General features: G+C 45.6%; 1 protein-coding gene across 1 annotated transcript in view; it reads right to left on the bottom strand.

Moving 5' to 3' along the window:
• The window catches only part of ppp1r21 (protein phosphatase 1, regulatory subunit 21), a 46,003-nt gene extending 23,275 nt beyond the window's left edge, over positions 1-22,728 (bottom strand). The window contains exons 1-9 of the mRNA XM_079512206.1: positions 21,765-22,728; positions 19,426-19,494; positions 17,075-17,221; positions 15,972-16,073; positions 12,860-13,024; positions 5,048-5,106; positions 3,823-3,917; positions 2,803-2,855; positions 1,729-1,878 (exon numbers count right to left, since the gene is read on the bottom strand). Of these exons, the coding sequence (XP_079368332.1) occupies positions 1,729-1,878; positions 2,803-2,855; positions 3,823-3,917; positions 5,048-5,106; positions 12,860-13,024; positions 15,972-16,073; positions 17,075-17,221; positions 19,426-19,494; positions 21,765-21,818 (894 nt within the window). The 5' untranslated portion in view covers positions 21,819-22,728. The remainder of the gene's footprint in view (positions 1-1,728; positions 1,879-2,802; positions 2,856-3,822; positions 3,918-5,047; positions 5,107-12,859; positions 13,025-15,971; positions 16,074-17,074; positions 17,222-19,425; positions 19,495-21,764) is intronic.

The following is a 22,728-nucleotide window of genomic DNA, read 5'->3' as shown; positions in this document are numbered from 1 at the left end:
AGCTCAAAACGTGTCGCGTTTGGAGCTTGTAGATCAGCTATTTTTGCTATATTTGAATTGAAAACCTGAATAATTTTTTGCTATTTTTGAATTGGAATCCTGAAAAGTAACGTTTTTATTGAATTTCAAGTGCATTTAGTTATAGTTATGTTAACTTTATGAACTGTTAATAGTCAAGTAACGATATATCGTATATCGATATTATATCGCGACGATATGTATCGATTTATTAAAAATGAATATCGATTTTGCTTTTGGAGAGAAATGAGACAGACTCCATGCAGTCACTTTCAGTAGTAGAGGCCTGCAGAGGGCAGCTGTACGTGTCTGTGACACAGGTGATGGCCGTGATGGTCGTTGAATATGTCTACATCTATCCTAAGATGCCATCAAAGAAAAGAAGAAATGTTAACTCGAGCTAGGTTTAAACATGAAAGCATGTTTACAGTTGTTGCACAGAAATTAAGTAATTTTACATGAAAAGTAATGCTACTTTTGCAATGTAGTTAAATAAAAATTATGAAAAAAGCTTGGGGGGAAGATAAATCATTAAAAACAAAACGATTTTTCGGTCATTTGTCTGGAAAATAATTGTGTTGAAAATATCGTGAAAAATCGTATTGTGAACCTCATATCGTGATACGTATCGTATCGTGAGTCGAGTGTATCGTTATATGCCTAACTGTTAACATAACTATATTGGACACAAAAAGACAATCACATTTTAATACTAGTCATTTAATACTAGTCATGAAGTAATTAAAGCGGGTTTGGAATTGTAACAGCTGAAATCAATACTATATCAGTATTCTGATATTAACATGCGGGCCGCATTAACCCATTTTGGGCGGGAACCCCTTTTGGTGTTAGCATTACGTTATGCTTTAGCTATTGAAAAATAGCAGATCTACAAGCTCATAGCGCGCCACCGAGTGGCGCGCTACGAGCTTGTAGGTCTGCTATTTTTGAAAAATCGAAGAACGACTGACATAGAAACATAGCTTTTTCAGAAAGGATGTAGAAGACATTTTTAGAATCTGATCTCAAAATGGGTTAAGTGAAGGTGGGGGCCGCCCGCATGTGGCCCCCGGGCCGCCAGTTGCCCACCCCTGATCTACAGAATACCACACAAAGAGAACATATGTACCTTGGCAGCTAGTAAAAAAGCAATTACTGTACAAGGCTAGGCTATGGTACAAGACAGAACCTCCAGCTTGTGAGCAGTGGCTGAGCATCGTGGAGGAGATATTTGTAGTGGAGAAACTAACTCATACCTTGAGATTACAAGAGGATCTATTTTGATCGAGAAATGGGAGCAATGGACTGAATATAGAACCCAACAGGACGACGCCGATGATAATGATGATGGACATTCATGAATGGACTGGACTATGTTGCTTGATATCGTTATATATGAACCCTTGCACTGCGACTGTAACTGTGTGATAATATGCAAATAAAAATTAATAAAATTTTGGGCGGGAACCCCTTTTGGTGTTAGCATTATGTTATGCTTTAGCTATTGAAAAATAGCAGATCTACAAGCTCATAGCGCGCCACCGAGTGGCGTGCTACGAGCTTGTAGGTCTGCTATTTTTGAAAAATCGAAGAACGATAGAAACATAGTTTTTTCAGAAAACTGTCAGGATGTAGAAGACATTTAATAAATGTGTAGAAATGAATCGAATAGGACTAAAAATCCCTGTCTTTTGTGCAACGTTGTGTTACCTTCTGGTTGAGAGGGGAGATGGGCTCAATGGAGGAGTCCAGTGGATAGATGTGTACTCTTTGTTCCGTGTAGGAGTGGAAGTTCAACAGGGCAGCCACCAGGTCTTGTACGAGGCCTAATGCTTGACCCGCCACGTCCCGAGCCTTCAGCTAAATCCAAAAGGAAGAGCACAGAACCTTTAGTCCAGTAATGACCTCTAACTAATTGCAAAAAAAACAAACTCAACTGAATTTGCATCTTCAACATATCCTGAATAACAGAAAGAAAGTTGCCTGGAATTGTCTGAGGGGAAAGTGTTGAAAATGGCCTGTACAGTATGGCCACCATTGACATCCTATTATAAGGCAATATTTTCTAAATTTCCTTTAAGTAGCATGTGACATATCAAACTAGGGGGTTTTCATGATGCTGAATCCATTCCAAGCATTAGTTTTGCATACAAACACTCATTGGGCTAAATTTGGCCATAGCAACTTGCCAAAATGTCAGTTGTCAAGTTGCAAGTTGCAGTGAGTGTTGATTTTGTCAACTAAAACTATGACGAAAAATGTTCCTCGACTACCTCTTTTCCACTGACGAAAACTAAATGGAAACTAAATTAAAACTAAGCTATGATGACACTAAAACATGACTAAAATATTGACAATTTCGTCAAAAAAAAAAAAACTAGACTAAAATGGAAGGGACTAGTGGACAAGAGATCCAGTGTAAGTAAAGGACACAAGTAATTTTACACTTTGTTGCATGCTGAAAATACCAGATCTACAAGATCACAACACGGCACGCTGCTGACGTGTTGTGAGCTTGTAGATCGGCTATTTTCTGCAACTGTAAAACTGTGTCATTAAGACGCCAAAATACATTTTAGTCGACTAAATCAACTGTAGATTTAGTCGACTAAAATCTTATATTTAGTCAATTAAAACTAGACTAACACTAAAACATTCCAGGTGACTAAAATGTCACAAAAACTAAATAAACTATTCAAGGGACTGTGACTAAAACTCAAATCTAAATTTGCTGTCAAAATGAACAGTGTTACCGTGCTACTTTCATCATGTAACCTCACTAACCTGATGTCTTCGGTTGTGTGGAGGAACATTCAGGCTGTTGTAAACACTCAACTCTGGAGAACGCAAGAGGAAAGACAGACCCCAGTTAGACTTGAGCAGATAACTGAGCTAAACCTTGACTATGACTGCGTTAAACCTTGCTATACGACTAAAAAGAACGAAAGGTTTTTGACATTTATTTTTGCGAAATTACTATACGATAGTATCATATTACGCTGTTTTTCCATCACCTGGATTAACCCATTTAGTCCACAAGACCCGAGGCCGATTCTAAAAACTCCTTCTAAATCCTGACCAAAGTTTTCTGAAAAACGTTATTGTTGCTATTACTGTATAGAGCGTCACAGTCACGCCCCCTTTCAGAACGACGAGGGCACCAGGAAATAATTCTCCATTCATTTTTCCCATAGGCGAAACAATGGACAAAGCCAACAGCCGAGTTGACAGATCATGACAATAAACAATTTTTTTAGGCCGAACAAATAATTAGAAAGAAGAACAAAAGGGCAGGGTTTTCTTCTTTCTAATTATTTGTTCGGCCCAAAAAGAATTGTTTAGTCATGATTTGTCAACTCGGCTGTTGGCTTTGTCCGACTCCGAGGCTTAAATGTCTTTAAATAAATACTTTTTGAAACACCTATGGGAATGGTTGGTGCCTTGGATGGTTTCCACTGCTATCGGTGTATGAATGTGTGTGTGAATGGCTGAATGTAATGTACAATCTCTGTAAAGCGCCTTGGATAAAGGCACACAGGCCGTCTTCTGCTGCGCCTAAGGACCGATCGGTCTAGAAAGAAGTATCTGTATCTGTCCTCCTCCCGTATTTAGGCGCAAATGATATCATCAATTACAGTACATGAAGTCATCAATATGTCAGCGATTCACAGGGAAGCCACACTGTTATTAGATCCCGTCTTGTTTTATAATATTCGTTGAAAATGACTCAAAGAAGAACTGAACAGCTCTGAGAATCCAAATTTGAGTTTACTATTGTTGTCTAAAATGGATCCAAACACTCACTGGTGTCATTGAAGGGCACTTTCTCCTGGATGACACTGCTGCTCTGTATCAGCTGTCTGTTGAGCTCCGACTGGCACTTCTTCAGCTGCTGCTGACTGCAGGGAACCACCAAGCACATAAAGCCCAATCCTTAATGCTCATTTGCAACTCTGACGAGTGTACGGACGGAACCAAATGCAGTTAGTTATGAATGGAGTTATGAATGGATACATTAACAATATTTTATTGTGCATCATTGGTAGTAGACGCAGTAGAGAAGGGTGAAGTTAGGGCCAATAACCACACATCAATAGACATTACTGCCAACAGCCGCACAGCTCCAAACCACATCATTACAGTGATGGAAATGTAATGAGTCCCGGGATGCAGGGATGGTCTTTTAGATGAGTCCCAGGGACAATTTTATGAGTCCCACTTCAACGACGTTAGGAGTCATATTTGACCATTTTTACAAATTTAACTCCAATTTCATTTTATATGGTTATAATGGTTATATTCATGTAGAAAACAGAATAAGAAATTATTATTATAACTAAAGCTAGCAAAATAAACTAGAATAAAAAAACAGTACAGTAGTGCATCCCGTGGATGCAGAGGTCGTTGTTTTATTGCGTCCCTTAACTATAATCTGCGTTTTGGGATGCAAAATGCACCCTATTTTAATCTGTCATTATCACAGTTTATTACATTTCACCTCATTTCATTGTCAGCCCGCAATGACACTGAAGGAATATGATAAAACTCAAACAGTTTTAGGAGTAGGGAGGAAGCTGTTTAGAGTAGTTATTGAACAATAGGTCCTTGTGGTTAGACTGATTAACTATGGTTCATTTGAGCCCAAAGATTTCATGCACTAATTATTTTATCCTGCACCTTGTCACAAATACATGCATAACCTCAACTTTCTCTTTGGGGTCAATATGACCTGTATAATATTGACGAGATACACTAGTTCAGCTAGATAGTTCACACATAGTTCAACAGTTTATATACTGTAGAGTGTAGAGATGGTTTAGATTCTAAACAATCTAAACCTTCTAAACGTTAGATGGTTTAGACCAGACAGACAGATGTGCTACCTACGTATGACTGTGCTTTGTTTTCAATCAAATTGGGATACCACTAGAATCCTACATAAATGGCTCACGGTAACAATATAGCATGTGTGGGATGGATTCAATTATTTTCAACCACCAGAGAGCGAGAAAATGGAGGAAGCACTCACCACTCTTCTGTTCGCATTCTGCACTCTTTAGATTCCCTCTCCAGAGTCTGGGTTTTCACCTTCCAGAGGACACAACATACACACACAGTCACATACACACACACACTGACGGCCAAGCTACACCAGGCTTTTCTCACGCGTTTACCCTAAACGTGCGGCCCGCGTGTGCGTTTTTTAAAATAGGACTGGACCTAAATTCAACGCACGCGGTTAGGGTAAACGCGCGCATTTTGTGTGCGAAAAGCCTGGTGTAGCTTGGCAGTAAGCTATATTTATACTCCACCATGCAAGGGTGTCGCTTGTTATATTGTTTATTTTGCCAAGTGACACCGTCATACTACGGAGTATGAATCATACTCAATGTATACTTAGTTGCGCGACGGTGTTGCATGCTGAAAACAGCCAATCTACACGCATCGCCATGCGACAGATTGTAAGCTTGTGGATCAGCTATTTCGGCATGTGACAGTAGCATCCGACTAAGGCCTGACTCACACCTTCGCAACAGATTGATGTATGGCTGATGCATGAGACTTATTGACTGATGCAAGCTCGCAATTCATTTCCAATGGGAGTCACATGGTTTGACACAACATTTGTGTTGTATGAGGAGGGTGGCAGTCGAAACACAGCCGAAAGCCGTACAACACAAATGTTGTGTCAAACCATGTGACTTCCATTGGAAATGCATTGGGGCAAGATGTAAACAAACCCTTTCATACATCTAGCATGCATCAATGTTGTATGCTAAATGCGAAGATGAGAGTCAGGCCTAAGTATAAATCAGGCCTTACTCTTCATCGTCTACACTCTTACGTCCCCTCACCCAGTGGTGGAAAAAGTACTCAATTGTTTTACTTAAGTAAAAGTATCAATACTGCAATATAGAACTACTCGATTACAAGTAAAAGTCTGGAATTCTACATTTACTTCAGTAAAAGTATAAAAGTAGAAAGTACTCACTATGCAGAATTTTCTTTTGAAAATAGCAGATCTACAAGCTCGAAATGCGTTGCATTGCGATGCATTGTGAGCTTGTAGATCAGCTATTTTCAAATGGCCCGAAATGTATAATATAGGGCAGAAGTGGTTATATTAAAGTCTACTCGTGAATCAATTCACTATGGGTTATGTCCATTCTTGGACGTAAGACAGAAGAAATCTATACACTCACGTTCTAATGATATTAGAACGGGCTTTTACGTCATGACGCAGCGCAAGTCCCTCCCCCGAGGACATAAATACCTGCGCTGTCGTCTAGGCGTCATTCGTTTCTTCTTCTGCGTAAGACAACAAGCTAAACCACTGCTACTGAAGCCAACTTTCTTTACATATCTCATCAGGACGAGTGACACAGTTGCTCGGTACCACGAGGTGGAAATTGGAATCCCTAGTAAGTGCAAAGCTACACTCACAAAAGAAAAGAAACTTTTGCTGTTTTGTTACCGTGTTGGCCTCAGACGCTCCGGTTTGAAAGAACAACTCAGCTCTAGAGATACAGGTGGCGGAGCTAAGAGCAGCTTACCTGATAGCTAAACGCTAGCGTGTTCGCAACAAGCTAACGGTTAGCTCCCCTGTCGAGGCGTCAGAGGCCCACAGAAAAACACCTTGCCGTGAACTAGGAGTTCCGCAAGCGGAGAATGGAAGGGAAGACAGCGAGGTCCAAGGCGATGGCCCGTCGAGACCGGAGTGGAGCCGTTTCCCTGCCGCAAAAGCACTGCCGCGTGGCGGACTGTGGCAATAAAATGTCGGGGATGGACCCGCATCTCACATGCGTTTACTGCCTGGGGTTAAAGCACGCCGAGGAGGCCCTGACCGCGCCAAACCAGTGCCTGAAGTGTGCCGCCATACAACAGTTCATGCTGTTCAGACGCCAGAGGCGGGCTCGCAAATTCTTCCTTTCCCCAGTCAACGAACCTTTCGACGAAGGTGACGAAGATGGGGAGGAAGAATCCGAGGTGCGCGAACCTAGCGAAGGTCTCCCGCCACAACAGGTATGGCCGAGCCACATGGTGGATGAAGACGCCCGCCCACCGACTGACCGAGGCAGGATGCCGTGTAGGCCCCGTGCAGAGAGAGGACAGGCTCGGGCTCAGCCTGTCGACAGAGCGGCAGCTGGCCGCGCTCGCAGCCAGCCACGGGAATACGTCCCCCAGAGGGCTCCTCTTGGAAGAGGCGCTTTCCGCGGACAGGGACGCGGGCGCGCTAGATAGCCTGAGTGGACTTATCCCGTGCCCAAGGGTTCGAGCCCGGTTCCGACCGTAGAGGCCACGGGCCCCACGTCGGAACCAGTGGCGAAGAGGAAGAGATTCGTGCACCCCGCAGAGAGCGGGAAAGTGACATTGAACATTCCTCCAAATGTTGTTGTGCTACATGCTACTGTGTTGAATGCTGCTGTAATAAAGAAAGCCATTACCGCACGCAAAATGTTTTTTACAAATGCAAATATTTGTCTAATAAAGCGCTTGATTACATCAATGCCTCATACCTTAAAAAAAAAAAAAAAAAAAACACAATAAAAAGACAACATCGAACCCGTATGGGCATTATGAGCCCACCGCAGAAAGAGCCGCTAGGCCTCTCGACAGCGGTGGGACAGTACTTCAGCCCTGTGGCGAAGAAAAAGCTCGCCACAGGCTGGGCTCCTCACGGTCGCAATTCCTCCCCACCGGCTCGATTAGGCGGGGGGGAGCTCCTAACACAGGAGCACCGCGACCGTTACGTCCCCAGGCCACTAGGGAGTGCTATCGCTCCACTAGTAATGAAACCCATGCTAGAGAATCCTCTGGCACGGTGCTTTCAACAGTGGGAGCTATGTGGCGCGTCCCCATGGGTTTTACGCACGGTAAAGACGGGGTACAAACTACAATTTGCACGACCACCACCCACGCTCGGGAAGATAATTCTCTCTCAAGTGGGGGGGCAGGCAGCGGAAGTACTTCGGGCAGAAATCCTCGAATTACTGGCCAAGAGAGCTGTCAGAGAGGTGCCTTTAGACCAACAAAACAACGGTTTCTACAGCCGCTATTTTCTGGTCAAAAAGAAGGGGGGGGGGCTACGACTGATCCTAGATCTGAGGGCTCTCAACAAGTACCTAAAAACATTTCAAATTCAAAATGCTGACAGCAACGACTCTACTGCGCTCTCCGCGCCAGGGCGACTGGTACACCAGTATCGATCTCAAGGACGCCTATTTCCATGTCCCGATCTATCCACCGCACAGGAAATTCCTGCGCGTTGGATTCGAAGGGAAGATATACGAATATATGGTTCTCCCCTTCGGGATGTCATTATCCCCCAGGGTATTCGTGAAATGCACTCAGGCGGCGCTGGCTCCCTTGTGTCACCAAGGGACCCGCATTATGTCCTACATAGACGATCTCCTGCTGTGCGCGAGCTCGCCAGCAGAGGCGCAGTTTCACACAAAACTTGTCCTGGCCTCCAGCCCCCTCCGCCACGGAGGAGCATGCCTGGGAAGGGCTGATGGATGAGGAGGGAGAACCCCTCTACCCCCAGCAACCTCGCTACGAGGACGGAGGAGTGAGAGATTCAGATTACGAGGAGGAAGAGGATCTCTTCGATTTTGGCCTCAACGACCAGCATTACAGAGAGGAGGAGCAGGCTCCAGAAGCCCCCCATCTGGACGATGAAGCCGTAGCTGTGCTAATGGAGATCGCACAAGGACTCCCACTCGCTCAGGCGGCTCCAATGGCGGTCGCTGGTGCTCCGCCAGCGATAGCGCCCGCCGGAGTACCCCCCGTTGCCGCCGCTCCGCCCGCTCTGCTTCCCCGAGACGAAACGGAGCTGCTAGCTATTTACATGATGGCGGCGCTCAGGTGCGGACGAGAGTGGCCACGACCAGCACCGGCTAACCCGGCACAAACCCTGCGGTGGCAAGGCGTCGCTCCGGCTGCTGCCGGACTGCCGGACAGACACCTCCTGCCTTTGGCGGAGGGCGTCAAAGAATTCCTCACTTTGACGTGGGACCGTCCGAATGCCGCCGACCCCCCCCCCCGCGACAGAAGCGTTTTCCCGGTAGAGACCGAGACACCTGAGGCTGCGGGGCTAGCGGGCTTCCCCGATATTGATCGCCTGCTGGCGGGGTACCTGATAAACCCAACACGGCCCCAGTATGGGCCTATTGGAAAAGCCCCCACCTTCCCAGACCAGAAGGACAAGGCTGCCTCGGCCTCACTCAGGCGCATCTACGGACATCTCGTAGCCGTAGCTATGGCTCTGAATGCCGAGGCCCTCCTGCAGGGCTCCCTCACCGTACTGCTGGAGATGGCAGGAGATGCCCCCACGGCGGCACAGCTGGCGGAGGTGAGGCGCCTGAATGACGAGGCAAAACTCCTGACTAGGTCAGCCACGGGGTCCCTGGGTCGAGCCATGACGCTGTGCTTTATGCAAGAACGCTTCAGGTGGGCGGACATTTACCCGGTGACCGGAACGCTCCGCGTCACCCTGCTAGATCGGCGCGTCGCTGCGGAGGGAGTCGCCGCGCCAACAGACCTGTTTCAAGGGGCACTGGCGGAGCTCATCACCGCTGGCGAGAATAGCAGGAGGAATGCCGAGGGTCTGCGGCACCTACAGGAGCCAGCCAGGCAGGCTGCACCGTCGTACCGTCCACCGACGGTGGGCCACGAGTAGATCAGTTAAAACGCCCTGGGTTTTACTATAAATCATGCAAAGAGCACGATGACGCCCGCCCAGTCGATACATAGGCATAACGTTGAACTCCCTCTCGTTCTCGGCCAGACTGAGCCAGGAGAGAGCAGAATCGTTTCTCAAATGTGTGACACTTTTCAAAATGGGGCACAAGGTGCCGTTCAGTGTGTGTCTACGAATGGCAGGGCTCATGGCGTCTGCCATTTCGCTGGTACGTCTAGGCAGGCTACATATGAGACCGTTTCAAGAATGGATGCGGTCTCTACGTATTCCTACCAGCCGTCGACATCAGAGTGAGTGACGGTGGGGTGTGTGCAGGCACTCAAATGGTGGGAAAACAGAGCCACACTTACGGAGGGCGTCCCTATGGGGATTGTCACCTCCAGGAAGGTGGTTACCACGGATGCCAGTATGTCGGGGTGGGGGGCCACTCTCGACGGCATGGCGACCAGGGGGGTGTGGGGCGATGCTCTGAGGCACGCCCACATCAACTATCTAGAACTGATGGCAGTATTTTTTAGCACTACGCCAGTTCGAACCGTTTATTCGTGGCCGCCACGTCCTGGTGAGGACGGACAACACCACTACGATGTGTTACATCAACAAACAGGGCGGACTCAAGTCCAGGACTCTACATCTACTAGCCCACAGGTTGATCACGTGGTGCGACATGCACCTCCTTTCGGTCAGAGCCTGTCACGTCCCGGGGCTCCTGAATGCAGGAGCAGACCTGCTATCCAGGGGCCAGCTCCGCTATGCGGATTGGTCTCTCCACCCAGAGGTGGCCACGCAGTTATGGGACAGGTTTGGCATGGCCAAAGTGGACCTGTTTGCATCAGAGGAGAACAAGAAGTGCCACCTGTTCTTCTCCATCAATGGGAGCTCGTCACTGGGACTGGATACTCTGGCTCACGAATGGCCACGGGGTCTGCTTTATGCCTTCCCTCCGCTGTCATTAATACGACCCACCTTGGACAGAGTGAGGACTCAAGGCCCAGAGGTGGTCCTCATAGCTCCGGCCTGGGGGTCATGGAGGTTAGAGATAGCCTCCCTCCTGTACGACCAGGCGTGGCAGCTCCCGTTGCGGAAGGACCTGCTCACGCAAGCAGGTTACGAGATTTTCCACCCTTGCCCTCGGACCCTGGATCTATGGGCCTGGCCCGTCAAAGGATCAATTTGAGTGCTGAGGGCTTACCCCCGAACGTGATAGCCACTATTCAGGGGGCTAGGGCTCAGTCCACTAGGCGGCTGTACGACGTTGCATGGAAAGTTTTTGAGCGATGGTGTGCGGATAGGCCAGGCCTGGAATTACCATTCCAGGCCTCAGTGAGAACGGTTCTGACGTTCCTGCAGGGCATGCTGGATGACGGGAAGTCACAATCATCTATCAAAGTCGATCTGGCTGCTATATCAGCGTGTCATATTGGCATGGGGGATAAGGCTCTGAGTGAACACCCACTCATACGACGATACATGAGGGGGGTTCGGAAGGCCCGCCCAGTTACTCGGTCCCTGGTTCCTCCTTGGGACCTATCTTTAGTACTGGACGCCCTGACAAAGGCACCGTTTGAGCCACTGGAATCAGTGGAATGGAAATTCTTGACATTGAAAACCGTCCTCCTATTAGCTCTCACTACGGCTAACAGAGTTAGCGATCTACAGGCGCTCTCAGTAAGTCCTGATTGCACTGTCTTTAGTGAGGATAGAATGCGGGTCGCGGTAAAACCAAACCCGGCCTTCATACCCAAGAATTCCAACCTGGCCAGTGTTCCAGTGGACCTGCGGTCATTCCATCCGCCCCCATTTAGGATGGAGGAGGAAGGGAGGTTGCATTGTCTATGCCCGGTACGAGCCCTGAGTGTGTACATGGACAGGGTGGCTCTCTTCAGGAAAGGCAGCCAGCTGTTTGTGGCCTGGGGCGCTAGCGCAAAGGGAAAACCGGTCACCAAGGTGCGGTTGTCCCAATGGATTGTGGAGGCCATACAGTTGGCCTATTCCACGGCTGGGGTGGTGCCTCCAGTGGGGTTGAGGGCACACTCCACTAGAGGTATCTCGGCATCCTGGGCACTCTACAAGGGTATCTCGATACAGGATGTCTGCACGGCAGCGAGTTGGTCCTCGCCGTCGACCTTTGCCAGGTTCTATAACCTGGACGTTACTGAACCAACTGTGGCACAGGCGGTTCTGCAGGTTGCCTCCCGCTGAGGTATGCCCCTTAAGGATGTTTATGTATGATTAAGGTGGTGAGCATATAGTATATGTGGACATATAGATATGTGCATTTTTTGGATGCATGAATGAATAAACAGTCAACCTAACTCTATATACCGGGAAGGCCGTACGTATATTGATGGCTAGGATGGGACTTAGGCCGACACTTACAGGACGATAGGGACTGTTAGTGGCTAGGCCTCGGGGCACATAAGGTGTCATGGTTCATCAGCTCCTTATATAGGAACAGGGACCATTTTGACCGGAGGTCTTTTTGGTCCCGCCTCTTGTAAGTCACTAGGTTGGTGACCTTTTGACCTCAAAATTGATGTCTCATAAGGGTTGTGGCCGTCACGCCTGTGACGTCACAGCTTGGAGGGGCACGTGAGGACGGGTGCGTTCTTCAGTGATTTGAAGGGAGTTTATTAGGTCTCCCATAGTGAATTGATTCACGAGTAGACTTTAATATAACTGGAGGTTATGCAATAACCATGGTTATATAAAGGATATGAGTGAATCAATTCACCAAAATACCCTTCTAGCTTGTTAACGGCAGAAGGAGAAAGTATTACCGAATGACGCCTAGACGACAGCGCAGGTATTTATGTCCTCGGGGGAGGGACTTGCGCTGCGTCATGACGTAAAAGCCCGTTCTAATATCATTAGAACGTGAGTGTATAGATTTCTTCTGTCTTACGTCCAAGAATGGACATAACCCATAGTGAATTGATTCACTCATATCCTTTATATAACCATGGTTATTGCATAACCTCCAGTTAATAATTATCTAAATCTACAAAGTAACTAGCAACTAAAGTTTTCAAATAAATGTAGTGGAGTAAAAGTACAACAGTTGCCTCTGAGGATGTAGTGTGGAGTAGTCCAGTACTTAAGTAAATGTACTTAGTTACTTTCCACCACTGCGGGCCTCACCTCTAGGCGGGCCTTATCGCCCTGCACCCTCTCGATGGTTTCCATGTACTTGGCGGTGAGTCCGTCAACCACGGCCTGGTGCTGCTCAGAGTCTCTCTCCACCTGCTCTAAGCGAGTCTTCAGCTCCGTCTCCTGCCTCCTGTGCTGCTCACCAGCCTCGTAGAACTGGACCGGAACACATGCCAGGAAGGGTACATGCATAAGTTCCGACATACTAACAGTCCAACACCCTATCCCTAACCGCAAGCACAACGCAAGTACGCAACGCATGTCGGAGCAACGCATGTCGGAGCAACGCATGTCGGCAGCAACGGGTGATTTGCGCATGTCTGACTATTGGTGTGTAGGATAAGCGTGTACTGTGCAGTGTGTGCACCCAGCCAGGAAACACATTCATGCAAACACTTCTATCTCACACATTTACTAACACAATGTTGTGTATGGCTATAGAGGCGGGCGATGTGGAAAAATATAATATCACAATATACAGAACTGCAAATCATAGAATGTGCATTCACTGTATCATGATATATACGATATATCTGAATATGGTGACACGATACGATAGCCAGAGCGGATAATAGAAATTATAACTTCTATTATGCAGAATTCTAGTGAACGTGGATTAGCCCATTTAGTCCTGACATCAAAATGGGTTAAAGCAGAATGAAATCACACGACTGAAAACATGTTGCTAGTAGGCTAAGTCCTAATATGTAATTTGTAGAAACAGCGCGAAAGGAGCCACCACACACTAGCTCCGTGTGTCCTACACAATTAACACAATATGTAAAATGATGATGCTTTGACAGCCATACAGCTAACCAGTTGAAGAAATGGCAGATTGAGGCGTTAACGATTGCGGTTATGAAATATCAGAGATATTCCGGAAGAATTAAATAACTAATAAGCCAAAAATAGTCTATCTACAAGCTTACAACACGTCGCAGCACTTCTATAGAAGTCATGCTGACTTCTATGGAATAATCCAAATGACTGAAATCAGTCGTGGCGACTGAGAACTTTAGCTACAGAAAGTAGTAAGTCAGCTACACCGTGGCAGAGTCGCCGTTGATGGGCTGCTCAACACGCTTGTCGATGACATCGAGTGTGCGTCTGTAAATGGTAAATGGTGCATTTATATAGCGCCTTTATCCAAGGTGCTTTACATAGATTGTGCATTACATTCACCCATTCACACACACATTCATACACCGATGGCAGCGGAAACCATGCAAGGCACCAACTAGCACATCGGGAGCAATTAGGGGTTCAGTGTCTTGCTCAAGGACACTTCGACAGTAACTCTGGGGGAGGAAAATATAAGGCTTTGGTTCAAAAGAATAGATTTGACAAAAGGAACTGTGTAGAGAAGGACAGTGGTGAAACAAAACTGTGATTGACGCTTCATTGCGTCACTTGGAGCACTGAAAAATGTTAAAGCCACCTCAACTATTTTGTAGCTTTTGTAGCTCGCCACACAGCGACAACAAGCGTTGGGACATCAATTTGTATCTTCATGTCGCCGTGTCTCATTTAAAGATGGCTAGCAGCCTGTCGCTTTGTCGCTGCTAGTGTGATCGCTGTATGGCCAAGCCAGGCTAGACTAGACTTCTTGCAGTAGACCCTATATTCAGTATTTTAGCTGTGACGTGAGCGCCCCCTCCTGAGATACTTCCGGGCCATACTTTTGTGTCGCTTTTGTGTCCCCATAGAGTTATACTGTGACGCTCCGTCGGACTAAATCTGAGACGAAAACAACCACGAAAGTCTCATTTTACCGCTTTCCTCACAACAACAAAGCTGCGCTGCTCTCCCAAATCTGGCTGTGACAGGCCGTCTGCCCCACACGGAATACTATCGCCATTTTATTTCATTGTGTCAACTAAATCCTCATTAATGCAAACTAGATTCAACATACTCAAGCCTGCAAACATTCTAAATATGCCCCCGAAATATTTTACTGAGCAAATGGACTGTTACCACCTTCAATGATAATGATAATAATAGTCTTTATTGTCTCCACATCATATTTTTTTTTTGTCATGTACAAAACATTAATAATTCTACTCGAGTTGGAAGCATTAAGACCTATTTTAACCCTCAATGGCTTCCTTTCTGAAAAATAACGTCATTGTAAAAAGATTCACGCGTTTAGATATTCTATTTACAATGAGATGCGGACGGGAGCTGGTGCCACTTGGACCCGGACATAACGTAGCACTACAAAATGACGTCGGACTTAAATACTGAATTACTGGTTACCTAGTCCCACATGGCCAGACTGTTGCCTCTTGCAATTTTCAAATGCTTGGAGCTCGGATCATGAGTAAGCGGTAAAGCGGAAGTGGAGACACCTCCCCACTTCCAATTCGTCTTTAAAGTCGCGGAAATGTATCCTAATATAAATAGAAATCATCTAAGAATATATAGCGTGATGCTTAGCAGAAATGGAAATTAAAAAAATGAATGTAAATATACATGAGACTAGTGGTTACCGGTGTAAATGTCTCTACAATGTCCATACGGTACCATAATATTGTCTTTTAATTAACTTAACAATATGGCTCTGTGCGTTTTAAAACAGAGTTACAAGGTGCTTCACACAGCATCAAAGAACAAAGCAAACATTGTTTGAGAAAAAGAGAACACATTTACATGCACATACCACTATTCTCTGTAACGACACCTGGGATTCGCCCGGGGGTCTCCTCCTGCGTGGGAAACCATCAAACCTCTATTGCTAGGCCAAGAGGGAATCCCCCTTGACCAGGCGTGTGATCAATACACAGCGTTACCCCTAACCCAAAATTGTCTGTGAAAAATGTGAGCCGGTCACGGAAAAGAATTGATTTGAGATAGATAACACAGTGTCAGCTTCGCCAGCCCCGCATCCAGTGTGCAGAGATACACTCTGTGTGTGTTGAAAGAAGATACACTCCACATTAGCTCTGCATGCAGTGAGCTAATGGACATAATGGCATAATTGGTATTACGGGAAGAATTTGCACTGGAAACTCGGCATTCCTATTTGGGGCATGTCATAGGAAAAGATTGGTTCAACAAAAACTAATACTACTATTTTTTTGGTTAACGGATAGCTGCTGCTAACCTGGATGTGCAGCCTCTCGTTCTCCTGGATCTTTTTCTGCAGGTCTTCATCAAATACATTTTGGGTGTGCAGATTTGGCTGTGACGGGGACTCTCCTTTATTCTGGAGGCGAGACAGAAAACATGGTGCATACTATTACTGCAGAGTAATGATAATCAATCAATCAATCTTTATTTATATAGCACATTTCAGACAACGAGTGCAGTTCAAAGTGCTTTACAGTAAGAGCAAAAATAAAACAAAAGAGAGCAAAACACAACAAGAGAGCATCAACTACATAGTGATAACAAAAACAAAAGGAGCGACTAAAACAGGAAAAGGACATGCAATGATCTAGGTAAAAGCAATGCTAAAAAGGTGTGTTTTAAGATTTCGTTTAAAAATGTCCACAGATTCAGAGAACCGTAGATCCCTTGGCAGGCTGTTCCACAGCACAGGGGCATAGAAGCTAAAGGCGGCTTCTCCATATATCTTTGTGATAAGATCTCTTGGGATTCATTTGTGCCAAACTGTGATTCACAGCAGCCAAACTGTGTGAACCACAGGTAGCCAAACCAGACAGAGTGCACTCAATGTAATGGTGTATCGGGCCTTAGCAGCCTACTGACTAGTCCCACCAAGTTTGTCTATCTGTACTCTGTACGCAAGGGACTACATTTCTTTATCTAACTTTGCACAAGGAATATAATATAGTAAAAAATATCAAAATGTATCATTCAAACTCTCTTCTTTCCTGAGATATGACTGATTATGACCCTTTGATCTTCACGTCTTTGATTGCAAGCTTGACCATTTCAAACCAAATCATCACCTCCAAGACAATCCATCCATTCTGGAGTAATTTTGCTAACAAACAAACAGAACGGGGCAAAAACATAACCTTCTCATAACTCCGTCAGAGGTGGTAATAACAAAGACAGCTCGCAAGTCTCATCTGATGCTACAACAACAGTGACTAGTAGGTATCAACCAACCCCAAATGGTATCTTCGTCAAGTTATACCTGACACTCACATTACGATACCACTGTCTTAATAAATGTTTTAGCATGAGACAAGAGGTTCAAGCTGTCTTTCCACTCGTGTAGCCGTTCCTTGAGCCTACCTTTCCCTTTTTACCCTTGGCTTCACTCGTAGCGAGCTCCTCCTGCAGGAGCTCCACTCTCTTGGCTAGCTGCTGGTTCCTGAAGCTCAGGCTGTCCATCTCTTGCTCCACCTTCCTTAGGCTCTGGTCCCTCTGTTTCACCTGGTCCTGAGGTGAACAGCATGCAACAACACGCATTATCAGGACCAATGTACTGTACCCGTCTAAGCCAACGCAAATCTATGTTTTTATCTTTTTATTGTATGTATGCATGTATTTGTATTCATTTATTCATGAAGGCTTTAACCCATTAAGACCTGAGACCAGATTCTACAAATGTCTACAAATGAAACCTTGTGTTTCTACTGTATGTCAATGTTGTTGCTGTATGTCTTCTCAAACTATTTCATGTCAACGACCCCAAAATATATCTGTATTCGGCCACCGACCCCCATCTGGCGACCCCCATAGCCACGCTATGGGGGTATATCTAAATGCCGGAGCATTTAATAAAATGATTGAAAGAAAAAACTAGTGTATTGTTTGTTTGCTAGCGTGCTGCTTGCTTATTTTATGGATATACATACTGTTGACTTTTACAACGTTGTCATGAGTAATTCAACAAAAAATACTTATAACACGCGCAAATACATGTGATTAAACAGTGCTGCCGGGCACAGGCGGGTCTTTGTGCAACCGCATTTAGATATAGAGGGTATGCGCATGCTTAAAGTGAATGGCACATCGAGTGGCACATCGAGTGGCAAAGCAACATGCAAAGTGAGTTTAACATTGTTTAATGCAATCAGATATGACTTTTCTGTGTGGATGTATGGGCTGTCAAGGCCAGAAAGTCGTTTTTAGCCACTCAGTAGGCGTTCCTGCATAACTTCCTGGTTTGAGGATGATGTCACGCGCATACCCTCATAATGTTGTGTAGTAATTACAGGTGCATATAGCAAATTTGCAGATAGAAATGTTTGCTTATATTTAGACAGGTATTTACTAGACAGGTAATATCCTGACTTCAAATTGAATTGTTCTTTCAAATGTTTTATCGGGGCCCCTTATTGCATTGTTTGTTAATAGTAGTCTTCCACATATATATATATATATATATATATATATATATATATATATATATGAATGATACTGTAGTTATAGCAGTGACTGAGAAAACAGACTGAAAAACAATGCTGTATGAGTGAATGCGTGTGAGCGCGGGTCCGCAACTGGTTCTGGCCCACATCAAGTGACCTTTTGACCAATGCGGCCCTCACCCCAAAATGGGTTCGACAGGCCTGCTCTATAGGCTATGAGCTTGTATAACTTCTATTTTTCAACAGGTAAAGTTTAAAATAATGGTTAAAAGCTAATGTGACACAGATGCGTTCCAGGTCTTAATGATAGGTTAAAGCACAGCTGTGTTGTAAACCCACGGTGGGGCCTTTAGGAGGACCATTCAAGGCCTTTAGGAGGACCATTCAAGGCCTTTAGGAGGACCATTCAAGGCCTTTAGGAGGACCATTCAAGCCACAAGCGGAGCGTGCAGCACCACCATGGGCCAGGTGGAGCCTGTAAACCCACGGTGAGGCCTTTAGGAGGACCATTCAAGGCCTTTAGGAGGACCATTCAAGGCCTTTAGGAGGACCATTCAAGGCCTTTAGGAGGACCATTCAAGCCACAAGCGGAGCGTGCAGCACCACCATGGGCCAGGTGGAGCCTGTAAACCCACGGTGAGGCCTTTAGGAGGACCATCAAGCCACGGTGAGGCCTTTAGGAGGACCATTCAAGCCACAAGCGGAGCGTGCAGCGCCACCATGGGCCAGGTGGAGCCTGCAGAACCATTGCGGTTCAAGAATCCACCACTCCTGAATGAAGTGCCTGGTGCTGGGAGTCTGGTGCAACGCACAGGTCCTGGACCTGCTGAGAGCAGGAATGGACCTGGTGAGACGTAGGAGGGGCCCGGACAGGAGTCAACCCACAGAGCCTAGTCCTTCCACGCGCCAGATGGATGCGATCCTCCCGCATACAGAGTAGTTCCGGAGCAACGGATTGTGTGGCCCTGGTCTTTTCCTAATGGGACTGATCGATGTAGCCACTGGGACGTAAGCCGGGACTTGATCACCCCGTCTGGGTCACCTGAGTGAGGGGTATGATGTTGCGAGACCCGAAACCCTGATGACCTTAGGATACATCACTGAGGATACGTCCCAGGTGATGACCTTAGGATACATCACTGAGGATACGTCCCAGGTGCATCCATGCGATTTTTGTTTTCATTCTGTCATTGCATGTGACAATAACATCCTGTAGATCGGCAGGCTCTACAGGAAAATATATTGTTGAAAAAGTGGTTCATGAAGATTTACCTTGAGTGAGGCGGAGTTGGCCTGTTCATCCACCACTCCCTTCTTCAGGACCTGGTTCTGGGCACGAAGCTGTGCAGAACGACAGACAGAACATGTAGACTAGAGAGACATACTGTAGACAACAGACAATAGCTTTGGAGCGCACAGCCAACATGTCTATTAATAACAATAATGAGCTTTATGTAAAGCCCATTAAGCTCCCGTTCTATTTGAAATAGCAATAGAAAGGTTATAGCTGGGGGAACTACACATTACTGCACCAGGAATAAAAGAGAATAGGCTACAATGTTCATCAATGAGGTTCATGGAAAGGCTTTCTTGAACAACCTGACAACTTAACCCATTTACTGTAGACCTGAGGACGATTTTACAAATGCCTTCTAAATTCTGACAGTTTTCAGAAAAACCTATGTTTCTATGTCAGTGGTACTCAACCTTTTTCATGTCAAGGACCCCCAAAAATATATGTAATTGGCCGCCGACCCCCATCTGAGAAGATGTTGTTCCAGGGACCCCCCCGCCCAGAAGCAAAGATTTGAGTTAAAAACGTTCGCTATGAAAGAATATATATTCAAATGTTGTTCCCCCCAGAAGCAAAGATTTGAGTTAAAAACGTTCCCTCTGAAAGAATATATATTCAAATGTTGTTCCCCCCAGAAGCAAAGATTTGAGTTAAAAACGTTCCCTCTGAAAGAATATATATTCAAAGATTTTACACCACATTTCCACGATTTTTAACATAATGCTTAAAACACCAAAAGGGGTTCCCGTCCTGAATGGTTCAAGTGAAGAACATCAAGTAAAATGTCATCTCTATTGTTCAAGGGGTTTTTTCATGGCTTTCACAAGTCATCTCCTCCTGACTGTACAACTACATGTTTAGTGGGCGTTACACTGAATTGTTGCAGAATCATGAGTAAAATAATACAGAGTCAGCACTTGTTGGGCAGGAATCAGGATATGGACTAGTGCACAGCTAACAGGAGGGAGATTTATTATCGCCCTAGATGGACAGGAAACAGCAGCACACGTGTTGTCAGCTGACCGTGACAAAGGGTACAGGAAACATGTGTAATAGTAGTAGTACTAGTAGTACACTCACAATGACACCGCTGTACAACGTTTTCCCCACATGCCAGAAGCAAAACAAGAGAATATACCGGTAATAATATAATAATAGCGATGATCTTTTTATCTGGTGATGAACTAAATACATAGGACCGCAATGGAAACAAGTTCTCCTTTGTCCCTGCACTCCTTTGTCCCTGCCTCGATTTGTGCAGTCAACGCTGCCAGTAACATGTAATGTGATGATGACGATGTTGAAACAAGCACTTTATGCCTGCACTTTATATCCTAGCACTTTTTCTGAATGTAGTCTTTCTTATTTTTTATCTTTGATTCTATACCTGCACTAGATGCGCCCAGACCTCTGTTTATGCTATGGTGTCTCATGTCTGTTGTTGTCCTGTATTGTTTGTATGTTTTAAACCACTACTCTTGCTGTAAACCTGGGACATTAATAAAGACCTTGAACCTTGAAGTTCCCAGGAGTTGTTTGTGTCATCGTTTTAACATTAATTGATTGACTGATTGATTGATTGATTGATAACACTTTGAGCAAAAAAAAGCACATATAAAGTACAGTTCCATACAAAAGGATGCAAAAAGGATGAAACCCAAGAAAGCGCCATGGCTTGTTTCCATTGGGGTCCTGATTAATGTCTTACTAATAAATGACTAATAAAGTATTCAATCAATCAAAATCTTGCACAAAAATGATTGTGCACAGCCCAGTACAGTAACATAAAGTCAGAGTGACACTACACTTTTTTTCCTGTTCTGAATCTGCAACCACTAACAGGTGTTTCCCTAGGTTTGGCATTCCATGCTGATTCAGCAGAGGGACATGCAGTGGGACTTTTGATCTCAAACACTAAAGTCAGGGGCTACTCGTCGTCAACATAATGTGTTAATGATTAATGAAATATTTAATTCGCACCTAATTTCCATTCATCCCAGCCAGGAGTATTGTAGCACAAATCAAATTACAACAATCAACAATGACAGCTTGTATCTATATCTGCCAGATCATGCCAATTAAGCCACGTTTTGGGGACGAAAATGTTGGGTTATGTTATGGCATGGGGTCAAAATCAAATGGGTGTCAACAAATTAGAAGATTTTACCCAAGGTTCATAAGGCTGGGGTCAGGGGATATGGAATTAATGTAAGGAAATGCAATGCCCACAAAACTTTGCGATACGAGCGCGCGCGTGTGCGTGATTTTAGCCAATCGATATTGAACGTACAGTAGCGTGGTGTGGCGGGTCATTTACCTTGGAATACTCCTGTGCCAACTTGGTGTATTTTGCTTGCAGGTCTGCAGCCATCGTGGAACCCTACGTGGCTACTGGACACAGATAATGGCTAATTGGGCTACTGTACAACCAACAGCAGCCAGTTGCTCCTCGCCGCCTTCTGACAGCTGTCTTCACACAGACAGCCTCTACCTGTCCGTCCTGGACTGGACCCGGGCCGGTGGTGATGGCTGAGGCTATACTAGTCGTCAACTTGCTGTGGATGGATTCCCCTGCATTAGGCTAGATTAACAACTAGAGTCTGTCCCCAGACGGGGTGACTGACGCCGGATGCATTGTTGTTGTGACAGAGCAGCAGGGACGGAGGAGGAAGGATTGGCTCTGCTGCTGCTGCTGCTGGGGATCATCTGATTTCATCTGGAGGAAAGGAGGAGGGAAAAAAAGTCGGATATGCTAGCAAGCTAGCTGGCTAACCTGCTGACTGTCTGCCTGACTACTAGCTTAATATAAGACCCACAACAACAACAACACAATGCGAACAGTGTTGTCACCCGGCCCGGAAAACTCGTTCAATTTCAGCGACCTGACGTTGCCAGCACGCCCTGGGAGATGCAATGATGACTAGTGATGTGTCAATACAGTTGAGGATCAGTAATAGCAGTTGACAGCTCTGCTCTCGTTCAACTAGTCGACACTCATTACTTTCATTTTTCTGTCATGATCGGACGGACCAGCGAGAACAGTTCAAAGGTCCATGAATGGAACCGTTAACAAACCAGCGCTGCCCTCTAGCGTTTGGATGTCTAGCAAGACATGAAGTCTATTTTTGTGCAGTTTATTTCAGTTGTACCTAAACTTTTTTGTGTCAAGGTAAAGGACCACCAAATTGACACTAAATTAGCCCGCGGACCCCCATTTGAGAAATGCCAAGAGATATGCCAGGGACTCCCATAAGAGAAGATTTTTACGGCTGATTCTCAAC

The sequence above is a fragment of the Electrona antarctica genome, assembly GCF_951216825.1.
Source record: "Electrona antarctica genome assembly, chromosome: 10".
Classification (NCBI taxonomy): domain Eukaryota; kingdom Metazoa; phylum Chordata; class Actinopteri; order Myctophiformes; family Myctophidae; genus Electrona; species Electrona antarctica.
The sequence above is the reverse complement of the archived record's forward strand: the minus strand, read 5'-3'. Positions and strand labels throughout refer to the sequence as shown.